Here is a 26,781-nt window from a genome sequence, read left to right as displayed (position 1 = left end):
TTTGATCGGGTTCAAGTACGGGCTCTGGCTGGAATCCTCAAGGACATTCAGAGACTTGTCCCGATGCCAGTCCTGCATTGTCTTGGCTGTGTGCTTAGGGTCATTGTCCTGTTGGGAGGTGAACCTTCACCCCAGTCTGAGGTCCTGAGCACTCTGGAGCAGGTTTTCATCAAGGATCTCTCTGTATTCTGCTCTGTTCATCTTTGCCTCAATCCTGACTAGTCTCCCAGTCCCTGCTGCTGAAAAACACCCCCACAGCATGATGCTGCCACCACCATGCTTCATCGTAGGAATGGTGCCAGGTTTCCTCCATGCCTGATACTTGGCCTTCAGGCCAAATAGTTTAATCTTGGTTTCATCAGACCAGAGAATCTTGTTTCTTATGGCCTGAGAGTCTTTACATGCCTTTTGGCAAACTCCAAGTGCGCTGTCATGTGCCTTCTACTGAGGAGTGGCTTCAGTCTGGCAATTCTACCATAAAGGCCTGATTGGTGGAGTGCAGCAGAGATAGGAGAACCTTCCAGAAGGACAACTATCTCCACTGAGGAACTCTTGAGCTCTGTCAGAGTGACCATCGGGTTCTTGGTCACGTCCTTGAGCAAGGCCTTTCTCCCCCGAGTTGCTCAGTTTGGCCGGGTGGCCAGCTCTAGGTTCCAAACTTCTTCCACTTAAGAATGACGGAGGCCACTGTGTTCTTGGGGACCTTCAATGCTGGTACCCTTCCCCAGATCTGTGCCTTAACACAATCCTGTCTCGGAGGTCTACGGACAATTCCTTTGACCTCATGGTTTTTTTTCCGCTCTAACATGCACTGTCAACTGTGGGACCATATATAGACAGGTGTGTGCCTTTCCAAATCATGTCCAATCAATTGAATTTACCACAGTTGGACTCCAAGTTGTAGATGAGGATGATCAGTGGAAACAGGATGCACCTGAGCTCAATTTCGAGTCTCATAGTTCTGTAAATAAGGTATTTCTGTTTGTTAATTTGAATACATTTGCAAACATTTTGAAAAAACTGTTTTCGCTTTGTCATTGTGAAGTATTGTGTGTATTTAAAAAAAAATCAATTTTAGAATAAGGCTGTAACGTAACAAAATGTAGGAAAAATCAATGGGTCTGAATACTTTCCGAATGCATACGCAGGAGCACAAGCATGAATGCGTATACACACACACACACACAGTCCTCCCCCACACACAGCTCATATTATACACCCTGCTTTCAACATGATGCCATACCGCCAGGATAGCCTTCTCCCCCGTCTTCACCAGCCTGTTCTAATAGCTCTAAAGCCACAATTTCCTTTCCTTTTTAACGCCTAGCTTGATTTCATTCCATTGATTTTAAATGCTTTTACTGTGTTGTTGGGCAACCGCAGTTGTTACAATGAGCTTCCCAAACGGTTCAAGCTGGTGACTAATCATTCAGTTATTTTTTTTTTCTCTCATTGTGTGTTTTCTCCTCCACCACCGCTCACCTAAAACCTGTGGATTTTTCAGCTTCTTAATGGTGAAAATGTGGCAGAGAATTAGGTGAGAGGATATGGAATCCTGAAGAGAAGAAACGCAACTCAGAATCACAGCTCCACCCAGTGGTAAATAGTGGTAACGCTGTACTGCAGGCCTGTGTAGGGAGGGGTAACGCTGTACTGCAGGCCTGTGTAGGGAGAGGTAACGCTGTACTGCAGGCCTGTGTAGGGAGAGGTAACGCTGTACTGCAGGCCTGTGTAGGGAGAGGTAACGCTGTACTGCAGGCCTGTGTAGGGAGAGGTAACGCTGTACTGCAGGCCTGTGTAGGGAGAGGTAATGCTGTACTGCAGGCCTGTGTAGGGAGAGGTAATGCTGTACTGCAGGGCTGGGGAGAAGTAACAGACTGTGTCTGAGAGCAGTGTGGATGGTCCCTGTGGTATATGGATGATGGACAGGCAAGGACGTTCACAGTGACCTCTCATCATGGAGGAGGCTCCTTCAAACACAGAGAGTCAGTCAGGCAGGCAGGCAGGCGTCCCTTCCCGTTTCCTCTCCTCCTACCCACGGTTCTCCTCCTCTTCTCTCTGGCTGTGACATAATGAGATTCTATCATGTACGGTTTGTAGACTTTAAGCACTGGTGACCGTGCTGCAATACTCCATGGCTAAGTGGCTGGACAGACAGACAGATACTGCAGCAAAAGCACCCCATGCATAAAATGCAAACCCATGCAGCAAGACCAACGGACCAATAGGAGGGTGGCTACACAATAAAAGCTGTTATATAGAACCTAAAAACGTTATTTCGCTCTCCCCATAAGATACCCCTTTGAAGAACCCTTTTTTTGTTCCAGGTAGAGCCCTTTTGGTTCCATGTAGAACCCTTTCCACAGAAGGTTCTACATTGAACCCTTCAACCTGGGACACAAAAGGGTTCTCCAATAGGGACATTTCGAAGAACCCTTTTGCAATCGTTATTTCTAAGAGTGTAAGCATTGAAGCATAGAGGTCTATACATTCACATGCACACATCCACAAGTACACTTAGCTGACTGTCTCCACTGCATGACAAAGTAACACAAAATAAATGGCATGCACAAATGTCATCTACTACATGACACATAACATACCAACTCTGTATTCACAATTGTCTATTTATAAACATGCCCTTCATTCATTCTGTTCACAATAGCAAACATGCAGTGGCAAGAAAAAGTATGTGAACCCTTTGGAATTACCTGGATTTCTGCACAAATTGGTCATAAAATTTGATCTGATCTTTATCTAGGTCACAACAATAGACAAACACAGTCTGCTTAAACTCATAACACGCAAATAATTATACTTTTTTTTATGTCTTTATTGAACGCACAGTGTAAACATTCACAGTGTAGGGTGGAACAATATGTGAACCCTTGGATTTAATAACTGGTTGACCCTCCTTTGGCAGCAATAACCTCAACCAAATGTTTTCTGTAGTTGCGGATCAGACCTGCACAACGGTCAGGAGGAATTTTGGACCATTCATCTTTACAAAACTGTTTCAGTTCAGCAATACTCTTAGGATAACTGGTGTGAAACGCTCTCGAGGTCATGCCACAGCATCTCAATCGGGTTGAGGTCAGGACTCTGACAGGGCCACTCCAGAAGGCATATTTTCTTCTGTTGAAGCCATTTTGTTGTTGATTTACTTCTGTGTTTTGGGTCGTTGTCCTGTTGCATCACCCAACTTCTGTTGAGCTTCAATTGGTGGACAGATAGCCTAACATTCTCCTACAAAATGTATTGAAAAACTTGGGAATTCATTTTTCTGTTGATGATAGCAAGCTGTCCAGGCCCTGAGGCAGCAAAGCAGCCCCAAACCATGATGCTCCCTCCACCATACTTTACAGTTGGGATGACGTTTTGACATGTGTTGTGCCTTTTTTTCTCCTCACATAGTGTTGTGTTCCTTCCAAACAACTGAACTTTAGTTTAATCTATCCACAGAATATTTTGCTAGAAGCGCTGTGGAACATCCAGGTGCTCTTTCGCGAACTTCAGACGTGCAGCAATGTTTTTTTTGGACAGCAGTGGCTTCCTCCGTGGTGTCCTCCCATGAACACTACTCCTGTTTGGTGTTTTACGTATCGTAGATTCGTCAACAGAGATGTTAGCATGTTCCAGAGGTTTCTGTAAGTCTGTAGCTGACACTCTAGGATTCTTCTTAATTCTTAGGGATAGGCATCCCTATAGTGGGACACCAGCTGACAACATCCGGTGAAATTGGAGGGCACGCAATTCATATAAATAATCGTAATATTAAACATTCATGAACATACAAGTATCTTATATCATTTAAAAGCTTAAATTCTTGTTAATCTAACTGCTTTGTCCAATTTACAATAGGCTTTACGGCGAAAGCATTCCATGCGAATGTCTGAGGACGGCGCCCCACATCAACATATTTTACAACCAGCACAGGCTTCATAAAATCACAAATAGCGATTAAATAAATCACTTACTTTTGAAGATCTTCCTCTGTTTCCATTCCCAAGGGTCCCAGCTACAATGTTTTGTTAGATAAAATCCTTCTTTATATCCCAAAACGTCAGTTTAGTTGGCGCCATCGATTTCAGTAATCCACTCGTTCAACATGCAGAAGAAGGAGTCCAAAAAGCTACCGCTATACTTCGTCCAAACAAGTCAATTACATTTCTATTTAATCCTCAGGTACTATAAAATGTAAATAAACTATAGTATTTCATACGGAAAGTAGTATGTTCAATAGGAAAGCAAAAGACCGAAAGACTGATATTGTTCCGGTGCTCTCCTAACCAAATCTCCAAATTCTTGCTTGTTTTTCAAAAAACAAGCCTGAAACCTTGAATAAAGACTGTTGATATCTAGTGGAAGCCATATGAATTGCAATCTGGGGGACGGAATTACATAGGAACAATAGGCTTCCATTATAAGAGCCTGGGACCTAAAAAAAAAAAAACATTCCGGTTGATTTTTCTTCTGATTTTTGCCTGCCATATCAATTGTGTTATTACTCTCAGACATTATTTTAAACAGTTTTAGAAACTTCAATGTGTTTTCTATCCAATGCTACCAATTGTATGCATATCCTGGCTTCTGGGCCTGAGTAGCAGGCAGTTTACTTTGGGCAAGTCAGTCAGCTGGAAATTCAGGAAACTAGACCCTATCGTCTCATTGATTGGACTCCAGGTTAGCTGACTCCTGACTCCAATTAGTTTTTGGAAAAGTCATTAGCCTAGGGGTTCACATACTTTTTCCAACCTACACTGTGATTGTTTAAATGATGTATTTAATATAGACAAGACAAGTACAATAATGTGTGTGTATTAGTTTAAGTACACTATGTTTGTGTATTGTTGGGACTTATATGAAGATCAGATCAAATTTGATGACTAATTTATGCAGAAAATCCAGGTGATTTTCAAGGGTTCACATACTTTTTCTTGCCACTGTATATTACCCTCAATAATCAATATCCTCTCCATGTTCCATACAACTAGGCTTTGTCCCAATTCAGACAATTCCCTATATATATAGTGCACTACTTTTTTACCAGGACCCATAGTGCTCTGGTCAGAAGCAGTGTCCTAATCAGTGAGAGAACAGCGAATTGCCTTGATATTACTGACACACACACTGACTTGAGAGAGTAAAGACATCTTCTGTCATTATGAATGAAGCCTCCTCATTGAGTTTGCTCTCTGTCTGAAATTGTTTTTTGATTATAGAGTGCTCCCCATCAGAGATGTTAGGATTCGGCAGGAGAGGATGAACATTAAGGAGATTCTGCCAATATCCCCATCTCTCCCACTTCAGTCGATTCCCACTGGGCACAGACGTCAATTGAACACCTTTCCACGTTGGTTCAATGTCATTTCAGTGAAATGACGTGGAAACAACGTGTACCCAGTAGGTTCATTTCCGCTCTAAGTGGCTAAATGTATTATGTTATCTGTGCTGGATATTGTCCGCTTTCTTAGGGGAATCTAGTACTTCAAGTTTGCTGAAAGGCTGGTTTTTGCAACGTGTAAACCATGGAAATGCAGATACCAATACACTGAAATGTAACAACTGTACAGCTAAACCTGATATGACGCACAGGCTACAGGGAAGAGACACAGACGTGATATTCACATACTGCTGCTGCCAGAAAAGGGGAGCAGGGATCTTTCTTGCAGTTTGGATCTTTAGGTCTCATTCCAAACCACTTACCGAAAGAGGGTAATACAGTAAGCACAGTCAGGGGCTGTCTATCTGTCTGTGTGCAGAACAGGCACCGTAGGCCCTCGGGGGGGAACTACAACCAATAGGAAACATGATCCAGACAGGGAGAGCTGCAGGACATCAGTGAGTGTATGAGGATGGGAGGGTTGGGTGTGTGTGTGTCCACGTGTATGACACTCTACCTGCAGTGAAAGAGAGAAAGCTTCTCTGGGATGTAGAGCACAGTTTAGCGAGTGATGGAATATGAAAGGCTTTCTTTTATTCCCTCTGTGGCTTAACAACAAAGTATTGGCTGCTCGTGTGTCTGTGAACTGGGGAGAAGGCTTAGCTTACGTCTGGTGACTGAGACATTTGAAGTCTTGAACACCTTTCCTGTTCGCTCTCTTTCTTTTTCTCCCTCTCGCGCTCTGCTCATTCACTTTCTCTTTCTCTCTCTATCTAGTGCTTTATCCCATTTCCTTCTACATAATTAGACCTTGGTTTCAGCCATTGGATTAATTGTGGGATCAAACAGATTTGTCTTGTTCTTAGGTGCTGAGCGCACTGCTCTGAGCGCACTGCCCTGAGGTTCCCAGTGCCCTGAGTTCAGCTCCTCCAACACATTGCCTTTGATGTGCTGCAGGCAGGACACACTGTGCGTGTACAGAGTGCACGCACACTCATGCATGAAGAGGCACACACTCTTGTTTTTAGTTTTTCAATTATTTTTGCACTTGTTTGACATTCTACTGCGCTGTTAGGAGCTAGCAACACAAGCATTTCTCTGCACCCGCCAGACCAATGAACTTTGATTTGATTTGACATAATCATGTGCAGACACACACATGCACACACACACTGGAGCTTGAGAATCAGGGGCTTAAAAAGGCTAGCTCTACCTTTGTATGGGATGAGGAATGATTGAATCATTCCATAGGCAGCAGAAAGAACAACCAGCACCACAATCAATAGCGGGGCTTCTTGGACATTCTTCTGCATCTCTTCTCCTGCTGTTTTTCTATCCCTCTCTGTTTGGCATCATCAAACTAACAACTGCAATTATGCCCCCCTCTCCCTCCCCTTCCATCCCTTCTTCCCTTCCTCTCTCCATCCCACAGCGTCAACCTTCATCGACACAGAGAGGAAGCCACTAGAATGCAGAATAGTCGTCAAATCAATTCCTCCTCTCCCTTCCACTTGCATCTCCTCTCCCCGCTCATAATTTGTCACCTAGCAACCAGCCAGTCCGCTGTTGTTGTTTCATCTCGAGCCTGTTTATGTTTCTGCCTCCGGTACAGAAGAGGCATGAACCACTTCAGTGCCAGTACTGTCCTCATCACATACTATAGTCTGCCTCTGTATCTCTATAGAGTAGCAGAGCTCTCGTAGGGTTAACACTGTATTTCCATACAGGAGAGGTATGAACCACTTCAGCGCCACCACCCCCTGACCTCATAACATATTTAATCCCCTCTCTCTCTAGTCTAAAGAGTAGCACAGCTCTCGTAGGGTTAACCATGCCTTTCCCATAACATTCCCACCAGCAAGAACTAGTCGCGATAGCAGAGCCACTGATCACCTCCCTCTATCGACGATTATCTGTTGGTTAAATGGCATGCAGTGTGTAACAGTTGGGTGAAATGGCATGCAGTGTAACAGTTGGATGAAATGGTATGCGGTGTAACAGTTGGGTGAAATGGCATGCGGGGTAACAGTTGGATGAAATTGTATGCGGTGTAACAGTTGGGTGAAATGGCATGCGGGGTAACAGTTGGGTAAAATGGCATGCGGTGTAACAGTTGGGTGAAATGGCATGCGGTGTAACAGTTGGGTGAAATGGCATGCGGTGTAACAGTTGGGTGAAATGGCATGCGGTGTAACAGTTGGGTGAAATGGCATGCGGGTAACAGTTGGGTGAAATGGCATGCGGTGTAACAGTTGGGTGAAATGGCATGCGGTGTAACAGTTGGGTGAAATGGCATGCGGTGTAACAGTTGGGTGAAATGGCATGCGGTGCAACAGTTGGGTGAAATGGCATGTGGTATAACAGTTGGGTGAAATGGCAAGTGGTGTAACAGTTGGGTAAAATGGCATGCGGTATAATAGTTGGGTGAAATGGCATGTGGTATAACAGTTGGGTGAAATGGCAAGCGGTGTAACAGTTGGGTAAAATGGGATGCGGTATATCAGCTCTCATGAGTCTGCTGAATGTTCTGCACACAGGTAGAAGAGAGCTTCTGGCCAAAGACATTTAGCTCATGCCGATGTATGAACATTTGTTTGAATCGCTACTCAACATTCAAGTCAATAGCAATCATCTGCATGTCCTTTGCATAGCATCCCATTTGTTTGCTAATATGTAGTTTGTATGAACAAGTGCTTGTGTGTGTGTGTGTGTGTTTGCCTACATTAACATCTTCAACCCTTCTCACTCAGAAAGAGCCCCTTGTTTACCACTAACAGCTCTGTCACCAACTGTCATGTTTATTCATGTCCTAGTTTGCATCTTACAGCCATTTTAACCAGACCTATAATTATGTAAAAAATCTCTGGACCATTAGAGCATACTCACAAATGTTGCAGGTAGCATTTTTGAAATACACAAACTGAGTGGAAAAGAGAGGGAGAGAGAGAGAGCGATATACTTTCAGAGAGAGGGATAACACAGAAGAAATGTCTACTTAGGTACTATTAGCCATCATTTTCACTTGTGGCTGCACACACACCAGTCCCACCTGTTTGCCTAGCTCTCTCTCCCTGGCGTAATTGCGCTGACATTTATATTGTCACCTGGAGCTGTTCTGTCAATTTCCATTACTGGGAGCCCAGGCTGTGGTGTTATGGTTGAGAGCGGAGGGAGAGAAGGAAGGAAGGAAAGGAGGAAGGGGAGTATCAAGGAGAGGATTGGAATGAAAGCGGAACTAACTACCTGCTAGAAAGACACCTCTCGGCTTCCCCTGACCACACTGCTGGAGATCTCACTAAAGCAATACTCCCCTGACCACACTGCTGTAGATCTCACTAGAGCAATACTCCCCTGACCACACTGCTGTAGATCTCACTAAAGCAATACTCCCCTGACCACACTGCTGTAGATCTCACTAAAGCAATACTCCCCTGACCACACTGCTGGAGATCTCACTAAAGCAATACTCCCTTGACCACACTGCTGGAGATCTCACTAAAACAATACTCCCCTGACCACACTGCTGTAGATCTCACTAAAGCAATACTCCACTGACACCTCTGCTGTGGTGCATACAAGACATATACATATGCCAGATCAAATACAAACATGAGCGCATACATGCATGCACACAACACACCAAACGCACCCACGCACACTCACACATCCCTCAGCAACCGCATGTTGAGTATCCTCCGAGTCATTTGATAGCATACAGTGCCTCCAGAAAGTATTCACACCACTTGACTTTTCCCACATTTTGTTGTGTTACAGTCTAAATTTAAAATGGATTCAATTGATATTTTGTCACTGTCCTACACACAGTACCCCATTATGTTAAAGTGGAATTATGTTTATTGACATTTGTACAAATTAAAATACAATTAAAGCTGAAAGTATTCAACCCCTTTGTTATGGCAAGCCTAAATAAGTTCAGGAGTCAAAAATGTGCCCAACAACTCATAAAATAAATTGCCTGGATTTACTCTGTACCCCACACATACAATTATCTGTAAGGTCTCTCAGTCGAGCAGTGAATTTCAAACACAGATTCAACCACAAAGACCAGGGATCTTTTTCCAATGCCTCACAAAGAAGGGCACCTTTTGGTAGATGTGTAAAACAAATTAAAAAGCAGACATTGAATATCCATTTGAGCATAGTGAAGTTATTAATTACACTTTGGATGGTGTATCAATACACCCAGTCACGAAAAGGATACAGGTGTCCTTCCTAACTCAGTTGCCGGAGAGGAAGGAAACCACTCAGAGATTTCACCATGAGGCCAATGGAGACTTTAAAACATTTACTGAGTTTAATGGCTAGGATAGGAGAAAACTGAGGATGGATCAACAACATTCTAGTTACTCCACAATACTAACCTAATTGACAGGTGAAAAGGAGGAAGCCTATACAGAATAAAAATATTCCAAAACATGATCCTGTTTGCAACAAGGCATTAAAGTAAAACTGCAAAAAATGTGGCAAAGCAATTAAGTTTGGGGCAAATCCAATACAACACATTACCGAGTACCACTCTTCATATTTTCAAGCATAGTGGTGGATGCGTCATGTTATGGGTATGCTTGTAATTGTTAAGGACTGGGGAGTTTTTCAGGATAAAAAAAATGGAATTGCGCTAAGCACAGGCAAAATCAGGAGGATACATTGGCGCCTGAACAGAAGGCAGACATTTTGCCCCCAACCGATTGTGTTTTTTTGTTCATTTATCTGCGTTGTTTGTAACTTATTTTTTTCTATTTTTGTACATAATGTTGCCACTACCATCTCTTATGACCGAAAATGACTTCTAGACATCAGGACTGTAATTACTCACCACGGACTAGCAGAATAATTTTTCTTCGTTCACGACTCTGACGAGCCCGAGGCGGAGGATATACGGCTCCCTCGGGAACAGGCCCCGTCCCCTGTGATCTGCGTAAAGAGGAGGTGGAGAAAGAGAGGCTGGAGGGCGGGCTGCCTTCTGAGGAGTAGGAGGCTATCTAATAAACCCCCACTCCCCTCAATTCTGCTCGCAAACATGCAGTCTTTGGACAATACAATTGACACGTTTTTGGGATGATTACGGGACATTATCGGGACATTAAAAACTGTAACATCTTATGCTTCACGGAGTCGTGGCTAAACGATGACAATATCAACATACAGCTGGCTGGTTACACCATGTACCGGCATCGGTACATAGAACAGTGGCGTCTGGTAAGACCAGGGGCGGCGGTCTATGTATTTAAATATGTAAATAACAGCTGGTGCACGATATCTAAAGAAGTCTCGAGCCATTGGTCACCTGAGGTAGAGTGTCTCATGATAATGAGAATGTACATGCTACTGAATGTACATACTAATGAGACACGTACATACTACAACTAACCGGTGCCCCCGCACATTGACTCTGTACCGGCACCCCCCTGTATATATTGTTATTTTTCTAATTACTTGTTACTTTTATCTCTTATTCTTATCTGTATTTTTTGAAACTGCACTGCCGGTTAGGGGCCGGTAAGTAAGCATTTCACTTTAAGGTGTTGTTAACCTGTTGTATTCGGCGCATGTGACTAATAGAATCTGATTCGAAATCCTCGAGGATAACCTGGTTCAGTTTGCTTTCCACCAGACACTGGGAGATGAATTCCCCTTTCAACAGGAAAATAACATAAAACACAAAGCCAAATCTACACTGGAGCTGGTTACCAAGAAGACAGGGAATGTTCCCGATTGGCCGAGTTACATTTTTGACATAGGTCTACTAGAAAATCTATGGCAAGACGTGAAAATGGTTGTCTAGCATTGATCAACAACCAATTTGACAGAGCTTGAAGAATATTGAAGTGAATAATGCTGCACAATCCAAGTGTGGAAAACTCTTAGAGACTTACCCAGGAAGACACACACCTGTAATCACTGTCAAATATGCTTTTAACAAAGTATTGGCTCGGGGGTGTGAATACTTATATTAATTATATATGTCGGTCTTAAATTGTCTATAAATTTGCTAAAATGTCTAAAAACATATTTTCCCTTTGTCATTATGGGGTATTGTGTGTAGATGGGTGACAATTCAGCCTGTAAAACGACATAATGCGGAATAAGTCGAGGGGGTAGGAATACTTTCTGAAGGCATAGTAGGTGATGTTCCCTGAATGATCAACTATGTGACCATTTCAATATGAGTTCTGTATGCAGACTCTCTTCCAGGAGTAGTGCTCTAATCGTATCCCACTCTATAAAACCCATTACCCTCTCAACTACCTAAGGTCTAATGAAAAATACTAACCATTCATTCCAGCCAATACGATTTATCCCTGTCCCTTTTTATCACGGACTATTATTGGCTAAATTGGAAATTTGTATGAAAGCGGTCATCAGTCTTACCGTTCTCTTGTTATGTGTTATAAATCCACACAGACCTATGCTACAGTGGGCCTTTTCAGAGTCTGCCCAACCATTGATCTTTTTTACAGCCGCATTAAATATTTATCTCGATTGTGCTCACGGTGATAGTTCAACTTTGTCCATTGTGACATGTACGTAAAGATCAAACTCCTGATAGCCTCATTTACTGCTACTCGGTCAACACGATCCGGCTGTCATCTCATTTGCTTCTGGGCCTTAGCGATTTGCCACTTCCCCCAGACTGTTGACAGAGAAGACATGTCAATTCTCTCCTTTCCTTCCGCAAGTGGAAGGCTACAATGGTGAAACAATGCTAATAGCTCTTTATAGTCTCTTCCCCACATTAATAATGCAGGGAGCTGCTGAGCGAGCTTATAAAAAAAGTTATTTATCGGGGCCTGCTCCTTGTTTACACGATTAGTTTTATCCCCCATCAGCAAACAATGACCACCGCCTCCTCCCTGCCTCCCTGTCCCAGATGAGTCAATTACAGACAGGGAAGGCGAGGGCGGACGAGGGCCGTCAATGCCACAGCTGAAGACTTTGAAAATAGGGAAGCCTTGTTGAGTATACCCACTGGCAGGCTGAGGTTGAGACGTGTGTTCCTGTATACGTGAAAGGCAGTTATGTGTCGGTTTTTCTCTCTCTCTCTCTCTCTCTCTCTCTCTCTCTCTCTCTCTCTCTCGGAACACTCTATTTCAATTCCTTTGGATCTCTGCCATCTTTCATTTCTCTCTGTCTTTCTCCCCCTCACTCTACAGGTTCATAAAAGTTTAAGCGATCTCCGATGGTTTCAGGAGCTGGTATATTGAGCTATACCTCTTTCTTCCCTCTGACTTTCCTTGCCCGTCTTCGCTTGAATTATTTAACATGCGGTCACGCTATGACTCCCTGATAAAATAAAGGTTAAATAGAAATAAAAATGACATGGTTAGAAGAGAAAGGAGGAGTGTAGGCCTGGAATGTTGGTCGAATATCTCTTATACCGACTTTTCTTGGTCAATTCAGGGTGTTAATGTGTCTTCTCTTTCTCCAAAACGTTGACGAAGGGATGACTTCTCTCCATACTTTGCTTCCTCCCACTTTATATGTCCATTTAAAGATCGTCAGCAGTCTGAGGAGATACATTTTCCACATGCATTCCGCAACTTTTCCCTGAATGTAAGAACATCTTAAAGATACAAGATCAGTTCAGGATTCAGATATCAAACACTGGGGGGGGGGGGGGATCTGAAACACCACAAACATAATATTTAAACACGCTTCGCACAAATTCACATAATTGCTATCTGTCCGTTAGACAAAGACACACAGTGATTGTCACCTTCATTGACCGTCATTTGTCTTATTTAATAAACCATTGTTTTGCATCCCCAGTCCCTTTCAATCCCTATTTTGAGTTTGATGTATCTGTGTCTGTGTTTTGTTACGATTAGAGACACAAGCACAGTGTGGGTCTTTGACGAGGCAGAGGCATACATATGCAAATTTCACACCCACTGTTGGAACTTATTTACCTAATTAATGGATTAACATAAATCATTAGCGGCAGAGCGGGGGTGCTTGACACTGCTTACCCGGATCTGGTGACCCGGATCAAACAGTGAGCGGCCATCTTCTTTTTCTGACTAACCCCACTGCCACTGTGGTGTTCAGATGTGTGGCTGCCACTCTTATTCACTCCCACTCATAAACACACAAAGTAAACCCTTTGGGCACGTACAGAAAAAGCTACAACCCACTGGGCACAGACGTCATTTCAAAGTCTAGGTTCAATTTGCATTTGGTTGAGTTGTCAACTAACATGAATTCAAAAAGATATTCACCATGTCATTGGACTTAGGTTAAAAGTAGGTTGAAAAAAATTCAGAAATTCCCATACGACTTTTTGCAAATCGAATCAGTTTTCCACGTTGATTCAACGTCATCACGTTGCTTTTTTGTTGTTGAAATGACGTGGAAACAACATTGATTCAACCAATTTTTGCCCAGTGGGAAGGCTCTGTACTGCATTTTTGCCCATAAGCACAAATGTACACACTCACGCAAGCATGCTCACGCAAGCATGCGCACACACACACACACACACACACACACACACACACACACACACACACACACACAAACTGGTATATAATTGATCTATCTTTACCGTCTGGCACAACATTGTGAGATATGAACATACCAAGTCAGAGAGAAGTACAGTGATCTATTTAAAAGCTATACATTCTCCTCTAGTTAAAATCTCTAGGTTAAAATGACATCAGGCTTCATACAGGCATCACATGACAACATGCAAATTCAACATTGGTGCATACAGTATTTTCATTGTCATCATTCACAGTGAATTGTGAGGAAAAGCCAGGCTACTGTTTGTCATCAAGTGCATATAAATAGTCGACTTCTAACACAGTGTCCATTTTGTGTTTGTTTCTCTCCCGAGGGGCAGAGGATATGGGTTATTGCATGTTTTGGAAGTGAACTCAAATAACTGAATATCTCTCTCTTTCAGGACACAGACACAATGATACTGCATCGCCCAAAAGGAACAAAAATGTCTTTCAAACCTTTCTTTCCTTCTTTCTCTCTGCTACAATATGCAATACATGTCATTTTTGTTTTGTTTTTCTTATATACCCCATTGAAATTGAATATCCTTAACTTTCTGATTATCATCGTCAATGCTGCTGTCCTTGTTCTCTTAGCTATTTTAACTATTGTGATCATTTACCCTTTGATATGTTTTTTATTTTATTTTTCTGGCTTCTCCATACTCCCTAAACTGGCTCTTGCACAAGATCTTTAAGAAAAGCAACCTGAGAAAATGTTTGCTTGGGAAAATATAACCTGCCAACCATTCGGAATATGATTGGCCACACCCCCTGCAAATGGAACACCGATTCTAAGGAGCTTGTCCCTCCTACCAGCCACACCCACAGCCAAGACTAGCAGAAGTGGTTACTACTAATACTGAACTGCTTTTCCTTCATTCCCTTCCCCACTCAGAAACAAGCCCAACCCCCCAATCTGCCCCCAACCCCTCTATGTGAAAATTAATTTGCTAACTCTTGTCTTTTTACTAACAAAAAGCTTAAGAATTCTCCAATTTACTATTTTCCTTTGTGATTTGGTTTTCCTTTACCTTTTTTGTTTTATTTACAACTAACACTGTGTCATTCACGGAATGTGAGTCATCTGTTCTTTTTTTCTACTTAATGTGTGAACTTACGTACTAACAAATACAATGATATTGTTTTATCTCTTTTATTTTTGGACAACCCTTTAATACAGCAACAAAAAAAGTTTCCAATGACTTTCTTTATTTCTTTATTTGGATGATTTGTATCATCCAAATTTATTTCATTTTGGACATTTCAAGGATTGATTGGTTGGATTATTATCGCCTATATTCTCAAATTAATGAACCTGTTTTTGTTTCTCAAAAAGGCGAAACCTCCTTTATTTACCGTTGAAGTGTCCTTTATTGAGTTCACGGTTTGTCATTCTTTTTGTTTTTTTTCTCCTCCCCCTGTTTTCTCCTGAAGCACGCAGGCATTGGACACGCTATGGTAAACAAACTGCATTATATGGTAGATATCATTCTAATTGTCTTTACTTTGGTTTGCCCTGGGTTTCCGTTACCTCTTTCTATTCCGTTTGCAATACAAAACTTCCATCGATTCCAAGGTAGCTGGGAAAAAAAATCACCTCTATTTGTCTTTCTTTTACTTTATGTTCGTTACCACTTTTTACCATCCAAAACTCCTCCCTTCCTTCCAGAAATTGTACCTATCCAATGAAAGAGGTCTGTCCTAAAATTATTAATTTAACAACAATTTACAAGAAAAAAAAATGTTACTTTGATTTTTTCCCCCCCCTTTTATTTGTTTATTTTTTCCTCAAACACTATCCTCATGAAGAAATAAAGAATAATATTCCAAGAAAGATACAGTAGCAACTTCTGAATTGACTATAACAAAATCTATCCAAAGAAGTTCCGATTTACTTCAGTTTTTCCCCCTATCAATTTTCTTGCAACAAGCGAACTTGAAGTGAAAGTGCATAGTGGACTCTATTGACAGAGAAATACCCCTACTATTACACCCCCCCCCCCCCCCCCAGTGGCAGGTATTAAGAACTAGGGCCATTTGGATAGTATTCTACTATGTGTGAAACTAGATGACCTATGTCTTTAGTGTTAGAAAGTTTGAATATTTGTCAATCCAGTAAAACAGAATACTATTCAACTATCTACGAGTTCTGTGGAGAATGCAATGCAGGGAATGAATATATCCAGAAGTACAGCCTGTACATTTATTTTTATTCTGTCTTCATTTTACGAGCGCCAGCTGCATCAAGACACCCATTTTGATAGTCTGCCACAGGTGAGGCTCTATGTGCCAAGACCTGTGGTTCCCACTCAAACATGAATAGTTCAGGTCCGTATATACACACCTCCTTATTTAGTGGGGGGAGGTCAGACCGTAAAGCAGGGCCTCAAAAGGAGGACCCGATCCCATTAGACCTATAGTGTGATTTATGACTGAGCTGGATCAGCTCTGAGCCCCTTACCTAGACTCTCAACACTCAGCCTAATTAAATGCCATTGTCTCTGAATGGTAAATATTGTCCCCTTGTCCGCCACTAAAGCTTTATTGTGCAGAACCAGACTGCTCGGAGTCAGGCAACAAAGACAGCGTTGCTACTGGTTTGCTAAAGGAAATGGGGAAAGTTATATTTTTTTTTAGAAAGGGATAGAATGGACAAAATGTGAAAGGAGAGTATTAGAGGCTGGTTGGCGTATGAATACTGATGTGGTTGTTTTGTTAGAAGACGTTTCGGTAATCCGTGCCAATTAAATAAATAAAAAATGCCCCAGAAGGATACAATTTTCATTGCTTTACATAAGCAATTTTGTTGAATTACAGCATTGCCATGCACTAGTGTAAATGACTCAATTAACACTACTTGTTTATTACCAAAAAAAAACAGTTGAAGACTCTAGGGAAGATATTAAGATCTCATTTACAGTACATTCTTTCCTTTTCATGTATAACATTTGTGTAGACATCTTATATTTCAGATGTTTTTTTCATATTCAGTTTGTTAAGTGTGGAATATGTTAGAGTCAAGGACATTAAACTAGTCAATAGTAAATTATTTCACAGATCTTCATATATTAGCACCATAGTGGAACAGATGGTAAAAGAGATTCTGTACTGTTTGACATTTACGGGTAGCTGTAGTTGGTTAGTTTCTTACTTCCTGTCACTGGATTTGCACAAGTCAATAATAAACGTGGGTTCTGCTCTCCCCAGTATTGTTGCAGAACACTTAGGGGGATATCTCTCGGAATGTTTCAACTATGTCCGATCTACTGTCTCCATCACTAACACGACCTTGTTACCTCTGAGTTTTACTGGCCTCAACCCATGCATGTCAGAGTTGACCCCCCTTATCTTTTTTTTAAAATTGTATTTTATTTTTTATAAACCAATGACATTAAAGCATATATGTATATGTATATAATATCATGGCTATTATATATATTCGTACATATATCAACCGTTCTAATATTATCTGTACTGCCACGTAACTCTAGCCACCCCTGTTATTTTCGGGTTTTGTTTTCTTTTGATGAACTTTATTCTAATTGTATTACTTACTAAAACAAATAATACGACCTCACTCCTTACCTTGCTACAAAAAAAAAGAAGATAAAAGGAAAAAATAAGAGAGAGGGGGGGGAACGGCTTTTCATTTTCTAGGTGACTAGAAGAGTGTTGCCTACAGGAGGCTGTGTGAGCCATCCATCACAACTACACCTGAGTGGGAGTGGAAGCAAACCATAAGGGGAAAAGCTAGCCTACGGAATAGCAAAACAAAGAACCAGCCTGAGACTATTGTTATTCCAGCCAGTTATGGGTTTCATAACTACTGTAAATTACTCAATCAATCAAACTCCAGTAGGTGTATGTTCATAGTCACTTTGCCATTAGTGGCAATGTGTATTTATACCTGTTAGAGTAAGGGAAGGGATATGTCGGGTGTTTTCGTTAGCTACTGGCACCTGCTTGTTATTAGCACATGCACACGCATGGATTGAGATTGAAATCATGGGATTTTATATAGCTCTTAGATTGAACAAATTGAATGTTACATTTGCCTTTCTATTCACCGTTGACAGTGGAAGCCTTTTTCCCCTCACTTAGATTTTCCAGTTCTTTAAAACCCTCTCCATATTCTGTTGACTACATACATTTGTGATTGCTACATTGGGTTTGGTCCCTCATCGTACATTACCATTTTCTTTTTTTTGTTGAATCATGCACCCTGTTTGCATGCTGTTTTTTTTTCTGGCTAGCGTCATAGACATCTGCATCCTAACCCGAAAGTTGACTTCGCTGCTCTAGCCCAGCCCGTGCCAGTAAGCACGCGTGTCTAGATGGGTGTTCTTTCCTTTGGCATTCTTGTCCTAATGTCATCCTTAACCTCATAGCCTTTTCCTTTGCCATTTTGTCTGGTGTAGAAGTGGTGCCCTCTGCCATTCTGTTTGGGTTTCTCTTTTCCCATTGCCGCCTCCTCTCAAAGTGTTTTTGTTTGTTTGTTGTGGTTTTGGTTTGATTGTTGTGTCCCGTTGGTTCATGTTTGTTTTGTCTGATGGGACTTCTCCTTTAATATTCCATGTTGTCACCCAGGCATTCAGTGCATGGCTCATGTCCACCTTATTAGCTTGGATGGAATCATTTTGTTTCTTCTCAACCAAAACAAGCCCTTGTCACAAAAATATCACGCATTCAGTCCGAAAATCTGATCTGGTTGGACAAATCAAATTGCAGAGGACTTTAAAGACTCCTCCTAATTATTTTACTACTACTACTACTACTACTACTACTAAAACAATTTGTTACTAATACTACTGTATGAATCAAACCTTTGTTGTAACTGTACTAACAACCATTTTTGTGTCTGACTCTCCCTTACTTACTAAAGCACTAACCGTTCACCCTCCAACCCCACTCCTTAACTGCCCAACACACAACTAAAACTCCCCTCCATCCTTTACTGAGACTCAGGAATGGTCTCAAAATAGTTCCCCCTGCCTCTCCTCTGCCCCCGTGCGCTCCCTTCATGTCCACCGGCCCCCATCCCTCCTCTCACTAACCCAGGGTTCATAGAGTAATTGAAGGCATCAGTTGGATGAGCCCTCGGAGCTAAAGGCCTCATGTTGATGGCTGAAGACTTCAGGATTAGGATCTTTCTCACTGAGTTCAGTCACTGCTAGTTGTCCAGTCCAGCTGCCAGTCACCTGTAAGGGGATCACTTGCTGAATAGACCCCCTCTCTCTGCTCAGACTGCCCACCCTCCTTCGAGCCGGCTAAGGGCGAGGGGTCAAACGGGGCGTTCATGGAACGTGTAGCTGTCGTGTGCGTTCGCAGACCAATGAAAAACCTTTTCTTTGGATGATGTATTTGAGAAGCATTTCATTTGCCCTGCATTTGACTAATACTGTGCTGTATGTGAAATGTGCATTCAACGCTGATAACTAACTTTGCTTGAAAAATTGTAAATGTGGACTTTATGATGTTTGCCTCCTCAAACAGTTAAAAACTCTTCTGAAGGTAAGTAGTAAGAAATGATTTGCTAAAAGACCTGCACTTCCATCAGGTAAGGGATTTACTGTCAAGGTAAGATTGTCAACTTGTCTGCATGCTAAACCAAAAACACATTTACAATGTTGTCCTCAGTGAAGGAACTGTTAAAAGTGGTTAGCTACCTGAAGTGGTTAGAAACTTGTGTTGCCCCACCACCAAACAGTGTGTAGCAGACAAGCTACAGTAGTGACTTCAGAAAAAGTTAGGCGTCAGAGCACTAAGGTGAAAGTAAAGGTGAACAAAACAACTCCCCGCTGCCTCTGAGAAAATAAAGTCACATGATTACTTACTTTAAACATGGGTGGCTCATAGAGCTCTATATCCATTTGATATTGGGTGTGCATGTGTTTCCAGGAACATTTAGCTTGTGCACTCTATGGTTCTGACACCTTCCATACCGGGAATACAGAGGCTAAGCTGTCGGGCCAAGAATGCTTTGGTACAGCCGCCCAGTCCCACTATCCAAGAGAGCCTGCATGGCTTCACTTCGATGCACTTTCCTATGCACGTATGCAGTCCCCCTCTTGAATTTCCAGGATTTGTTCTAGACTAGTGTTACGTTCAGAAGCCAGCGCTATGCCAGACCATAGGAAATCAATGTAGGCAGTAGAGGAGCCACTTAGGGTGCTTCACCTGGTCTTCTCTCTGACACCGTGTGTGTGTGTGTGTGTGTGTGTGTGGGTGGGTGGGTGGGTGGGTGGATGTGTGCTTGCACACAATTGTGTGTTTGCAATAATGTGTTTGTGTATGTTATAGCTCCTTGTCCAGGCAGGCCCCTGATGCTGTCATGATGAGAGGGTATCCAGTAGAAGGAGAACTCTCTGGCGGTGGTTTCGGTGTCACAGAGCCCAGCACGGTCAATGAGCCAGTGACACGCTCAGCCAAGCACACCACAGGCCGCGCTATTAGAGCACAACGCTGAACTGCACTCCAGAGGTCTCCCATAGCCAGCCAAACAACAGGGCTGTAAATGTAATATCCCGAAGTTGGAATAGACTAAGCTAGAGATCTGCAGCGTCGAGTTACCTCTTGGTTTACTAGTCCAGTAACTCACGGCATGTGGTTCACTGACCCATCTGGTCCAAATCAATGGGTGCTTTTTCCATACAGCCACGCCGTCTATCGCCAGAGAATGGGGTTAATGAAAAATAAATGAGGTGTTAGGCAGTATGCCTTTTCCTTTGTCTCTTCACTTGGCAACAGGATGAGGGTTTGAATGAGACTGTACGGTTTACCAATAGCAGGTCACGTTGTGACCTTGTGGCAGAGCCAATCCCTGCTCTGGCCCTATGAGTGTAAACAGCTCCTATCAGAGCTTTAGCAGGGATGAGAGGGACACACACACCACACAGCAGAGATCACACCCTCCTAGCTCCAGTGCTTTAGAGGGATTTGAGTTGGCTGTGTCCTGTAATGAGGGTTAGGAATAGGAGCTTTCTCTCTCTCTTTCTCTCTCTCTGTCTCTCTCTTTCTCTGTCTCTCTGTCTGTTTGTGTGTGCATGCTTGCCAGAAAGGGGTTTGTACCCAATTCTCAGCTAGATAGTGGACTAAGATTAATGTAATCATCTACCTCTATGTAGCTTCCTACTCTCACTAAATTACTTTATTGCTGGGCTACAATATATGACAAAACTGATTATACCATAGTTTCATAAAATATAAGGATGTTTTTTGGACTCTCAATGTGATATAATGTACAGTAAGATATTGCTTTCTTGGAATAAATGTCACGTAAAACAGCCGCACATGGCGCTAATTGCCGGGTTTGAAACGGCGCTAACAAATGGATCGGACAGCACTTTGTCCGCCGAACGATGACCTCACTAGGCCATTTCCATGCCCGTTTGGAATGCCACACAAGTCAGCGCGTCAGTGCCCCGTTCAAAAGACCCTGTGTATCCACAGAGCTAGGATTTCAGTCTCCCTATTTCCTTTTGATTCCCAGGCTAGATGCTTGCGAAGCTGGAGCCGCGTGCCTTGTTTTACAAGGGGAATTGAAATCGTGTAATGGGAATCAATTACACAGCGATAAGTCTATTGTCGGATTCAATGGAACGGCGGGTTGTGGCGTTAACTATAGTGTTATTGCGGAGGCTAAATATAGGATATCCGGTTCTGAGGGGCACAGTTTAGTTTGGCATGAGAAGGAATGCGCTGTCAGAGCATGTTTTTTTTTTACGTAAATAAAAGAAGCACAGAAGTGACCCTGGTTCCAGTACATCCGCATGATGTAATTATCTCGAGGCTTGACAAGGTGATCCATTTCTCTCCATGCGTGTTACTTTTGGTCCAGTGACAACAAGATGGAAGCTGTTACCAACAGCGGGTGACATTTTGCCGCATCCTCTGCAACCAAATTCATAGCTGGATGACATATTTATCTGTCTTGTCGAGCTTGCAGGGTGGGAAGGCATTTGTCCCAGCCCAGCACGCACACACACACATATTGCGCTGATCGTCAAATTTGACGGCAATGGCAGTTGAATGGTTAAGGGCATGTTAAAACAAAGGTTGAAACGACGGTGGAAACAAAGGTTGAAATGAAGGTTGCCAACCACTGTCTCATATCATGCTCCATGCAGTAACCGCATAGTTGTGGATGTGTCCTGTTTATACCTGCTTACCCAGAGTCCTTCAGTCCTTTTTCTGCAAGCCAACCAGTTTCATTTATTTGACATTGTTAGGTAAATAAATGCACTGGCTGAAAGCAGGCAATTTCCCCTTCGTCACAAAGCTCAGGATACTCCCTTTCATGATAACTCCTGGATCCATTTCCAATGTCTTCTGCTCTATAATCAGTCAACATAGAAGTTAACACAGTTTAAGATAACTTACACGGAACATTGCACCACTCCAAGAGGGTGTATAATTCACTTTGGCTAGTCTAATTTAGATGTACAATCGCAAAAGACGCAATAGCATTGCTTTTAGAAGGAAACGTCCTGTGTAAAAGCAAGTACGCCGTCAACTAAACGCAGTACCTATGTGGGTGGGAGGATCAGAGTATATTTCCTTACTCGATTACCCTATAGCGACCCACTCCATTCCGCCCATTTTAAGAATGCACAAAGTGCATTTTCTGCTTTTACAAAATTCATTGGTAGAAGAGCAACGGATTCCAGCTGATGGGTGCAGCTCTGTGAAAATGGCTTCACTGGTTCTGCTTTGTCCTCAATGGACACTTTCTATGTTCCAGCATTAGGGAAGCTGGAACATACAGTATGTACTCACAGATGACAGAATGTTCCTTTTTAAAGAAGCTGGATTGGTTCACTGACTGTCTACCTAAAGTATAATGGATTGTCATTGGCTAGAATCTGGATCCAATCCTTTCAAGTTGTCAGAGAGGAAAGCGGTAGAGAAAGAGACAATAAAACCCGTCAGAAAGCTCCTATGTTTCTCTTGTCCTGAGCCCATTGATTTCATCCCAGTGTAATCTTGGTTGTGTTTAACTTGTCGTCACTGTTGCCTTGAAACATCCTGACAACCTGTCTCGTGCCGTGCCAGGTGTTACCTCTAAAGCATGTCCCTAAGCCTCCAATATTAAGGCTTGAAGCCCATAAGGTGTTGCAGCCATTAAGACATTATTCAGTTCACCCGTGATATACAGTATAAAGAAGCTTTACCATGTAATGCTGCCATCAGCACAAAAGCCTTGGGCCTTGTTCAAGGTAAAGTGGAGTGTTAGCCACCCTAATTGTACGTTTGGCAGCACTTTCAGAAGTTGAGCTGACTTTGACTGGCGCGCCATTCGTCTAATGGGCTTGTTTTATTCTTGTTTAAAACTTAAATATGATTCATCCGAAACAAGATTTTACATGAAGTACAACAAAGACTCCTATGATGACTTTCATTATTGGTAGTCAGCTCACAGTCTACTCTTTCAAAGATTGAAATCGTGTTTGCATGTGTGTTTTCATGTGAGGCATGTGTGTGTTGAGAGATTCAGAGAGAGAGAGAGAGAGAGAGAGAGAGTCAGAGAGAAGGATTGAGAGAGAAGGCTGGAGAGAGAAGGATTGAGAGCGCCAGAGAAGGAGTCAGATGGTCAGAGATTGAGATAGTGAGAGAGAAGGAGTCAGAGGGTCAGAGATTGAGATTGTGAGAGAGAAGGAGTCAGAGGGTCAGAGATTGAGATAGTGAGAGAGAGGGTCAGAGAGAGGGATAGTGAGAGAGAGGGTCAGAGAGAGAGATAGTGAGAGAGAGGGTCAGAGAGAGAGAGAAGGGGTCAGAGGGTCAGAGAGAGAGAGGGAGTCAGAGGGTCAGAGATTGAGATAGTGAGAGAGAGGGTCAGAGAGAGGGATAGTGAGAGAGAGGGTCAGAGAGAGAGATAGTGAGAGAGAGGGTCAGAGGGAGAGAGAAGGGGTCAGAGGGTCAGAGAGAGAGAGGGAGTCAGAGGGTCAGAGAGAGAGAGAGGGAGTCAGAGGGTCAGAGAGAGAAGGGGTCAGAGGGTCAGAGAGAGAGAGGGTCAGAGAGAGAGAGGGAGTCAGTGGGTCAGAGAGAGAGAGAGTCAGAGGGTCAGAGAGAGATAGTGAGAGAGAGGGTCAGAGAGAGAGAGAAGGGGTCAGAGGGTCAGAGAGAGAGAGAGAAGGAGTCAGTGGGTCAGAGGGTCAGAGAGAGAGAGAGAATGAGTCAGTGGGTCAGAGAGAGAGAGAAGGAGTCAGTGGGTCAGAGAGAGAGAGAAGGAGTCAGTGGGTCAGAGAGAGAAGGAGTCAGTGGGTCAGAGAGTGAGAGAGAAGGAGTCAGTGGGTCAGAGAGAGAAGGAGTCAGTGGGTCAGAGAGAGAGAGAGGGTCAGAGAGAGAGAGAAGGGGTCAGAGGGTCAGAGAGAGAGAAGGAGTCAGTGGGTCAGAGAGAGGAGGAGTCAGTGGGTCAGAGAGAGAGAGAGAAGGAGTCAGTGGGTCAGAGAGAGAGAGAGAAGGAGTCAGTGGGTCAGAGAGAGAGAGAGAAGTAGTCAGTGGGTCAGTGAGAGAGAGAGAAGGAGTCAGTGGGTCAGAGAGAGAGAGAGAAGGAGTCAGTGGGTCAGAGAGAGAAGGAGTCAGTGGGTCAGAGAGAGAGAGAAGGAGTCAGTGGGTAAGAGAGAGAGAGAAGGAGTCAGTGGGTCAGAGAGAGAGAGAGAGAGGGTCAGAGAGAGAGAGAAGGAGTCAGAGGGTCAGAGAGAGAAGGAGTCAGTGGGTCAGAGAGAGAGAGAGAGAGGGGGTCAGAGAGAGAGAGAAGGGGTCAGTGGGTCAGAGAGAGAAGGAGTCAGTGGGTCAGAGAGAGAGAGAGAAGGAGTCAGTGGGTCAGAGAGAGAGAGAGAGAAGGGGTCAGAGGGTCAGAGAGAGAAGGAGTCAGTGGGTCAGAGAGAGAGAGAAGGAGTCAGTGGGTCAGAGAGAGAGAAAGAAGGAGTCAGTGGGTCAGAGAGAGAGAGAGAGAGGGTCAGAGAGAGAGAGAAGTAGTCAGAGGGTCAGAGAGAGAAGGAGTCAGTGGGTCAGAGAGAGAGAGAGAGAGGGGGTCAGAGAGAGAGAGAAGGGGTCAGTGGGTCAGAGAGAGAATGAGTCAGTGGGTCAGAGAGAGAAGGAGTCAGTGGGTCAGAGAGAGAGAGAGGGAGTCAGAGGGTCAGAGAGAGAAGGAGTCAGTGGGTCAGAGAGAGAAGAGTCAGAGGGTCAGACATTGAAATAGTGAGAGAGAGAGTCAGAGAGAGAATGAGTCAGAGATTGAGAGAGAGAGAGAGAAGGAGTGAGAGAGAGGAGTCAGAGAGAGAGAGAGAGATAGAGAGGAGTCAGATATTGAGATAGTGAGAGAGGAGTCAGAGAGAGAGGAGACAGGAATTAGGATAGTGAGAGAGAAGGAGTCAGAGGGTCAGAGATTGAGAGAGAAGGAGTCAGAGGGTCAGAGAGAGAGATAGTGAGAGAGAAGGTCAGAGAGAGGGATAGTGAGAGAGAGGGTCAGAGAGAGAAGGGGTCAGAGGGTCAGAGAGAAAGAGGGAGTCATAGGGTCAGAGAGAGAGAGGGAGTCAGAGGGTCAGAGAGAGAGAGGGAGTCAGAGGGTCAGAGAGAGAGGGATAGTGAGAGAGAGGGTCAGAGAGAGAAGGGGTCAGAGGGTCAGAGATTGACATAGTGAGAGAGAGAGTCAGAGAGAGAAGGAGTCAGAGGTTGAGATAGTGAGAGAGATAAGGAGTGAGAGAGAGGAGTCAGAGAGAGAGAGGAGTCAGACATTGAGATAGTGAGAGAGGAGTCAGAGAGAGAGAAGGAGACAGGAATTAGGATAGTGAGAGAGAAGGAGTCAGTGGGTCAGAGATTAAGATAGTGAGAGAGAAGGAGTTAGAGATTGAGATAGTGAGAGAGAGGGTCAGAGAGAGAGAAGGAGACAGAGATTGAGATAGTGAGAGAGAAGGAGTTAGAGATTGAGATAGTAAAAGAGAGGGTCAGAGAGAGAGAAGGAGACAGAGATTGAGATGGTGAGAGAGAGGGTCAGAGAGAGAGAGAGAGAGGGTCAGAGAGAGAGAGAAGGAGTCAGAGGGTCAGAGAGAGAAGGAGTCAGTGGGTCAGAGAGAGAGAGAGAGAGGGGGTCAGAGAGAGAGAGAAGGGGTCAGTGGGTCAGAGAGAGAAGGAGTCAGTGGGTCAGAGAGAGAGAGAGAAGGAGTCAGTGGGTCAGAGAGAGAGAGAGAAGGGGTCAGAGGGTCAGAGAGAGAAGGAGTCAGTGGGTCAGAGAGAGAGAGAAGGAGTCAGTGGGTCAGAGAGAGAGAGAGAAGGAGTCAGTGGGTCAGAGAGAGAGAGAGAGAGGGTCAGAGAGAGAGAGAAGGAGTCAGAGGGTCAGAGAGAGAAGGAGTCAGTGGGTCAGAGAGAGAGAGAGAGAGAGGGGGTCAGAGAGAGAGAGAAGGGGTCAGTGGGTCAGAGAGAGAATGAGTCAGTGGGTCAGAGAGAGAAGGAGTCAGTGGGTCAGAGAGAGAGAGAGGGAGTCAGAGGGTCAGAGAGAGAAGGAGTCAGTGGGTCAGAGAGAGAAGAGTCAGAGGGTCAGACATTGAAATAGTGAGAGAGAGAGTCAGAGAGAGAATGAGTCAGAGATTGAGAGAGAGAGAGAGAGAGAGAGAGAGAAGGAGTGAGAGAGAGGAGTCAGAGAGAGAGAGAGAGATAGAGAGGAGTCAGATATTGAGATAGTGAGAGAGGAGTCAGAGAGAGAGGAGACAGGAATTAGGATAGTGAGAGAGAAGGAGTCAGAGGGTCAGAGATTGAGATAGTGAGAGAGAAGGAGTCAGAGGGTCAGAGAGAGAGATAGTGAGAGAGAAGGTCAGAGAGAGGGATAGTGAGAGAGAGGGTCAGAGAGAGAAGGGGTCAGAGGGTCAGAGAGAGAAG

At 43.6% G+C, this 26,781-nt stretch overlaps 1 protein-coding gene across 1 annotated transcript in view; it reads left to right on the top strand.

Moving 5' to 3' along the window:
* The window catches only part of LOC139416164 (neurexin-2-like), a 968,379-nt gene that overhangs the window by 434,343 nt on the left and 507,255 nt on the right, over nt 1-26,781 (top strand). Inside the window, exon 7 of the mRNA XM_071164510.1 lies at nt 15,343-15,387. Within this exon, the coding sequence (XP_071020611.1) occupies nt 15,343-15,387 (45 nt within the window). The remainder of the gene's footprint in view (nt 1-15,342; nt 15,388-26,781) is intronic.

Source organism: Oncorhynchus clarkii, chromosome 9, assembly GCF_045791955.1.
Source record: "Oncorhynchus clarkii lewisi isolate Uvic-CL-2024 chromosome 9, UVic_Ocla_1.0, whole genome shotgun sequence".
Taxonomy (NCBI): domain Eukaryota; kingdom Metazoa; phylum Chordata; class Actinopteri; order Salmoniformes; family Salmonidae; genus Oncorhynchus; species Oncorhynchus clarkii.
This window is presented reverse-complemented; position numbering and strand designations above follow the sequence as displayed.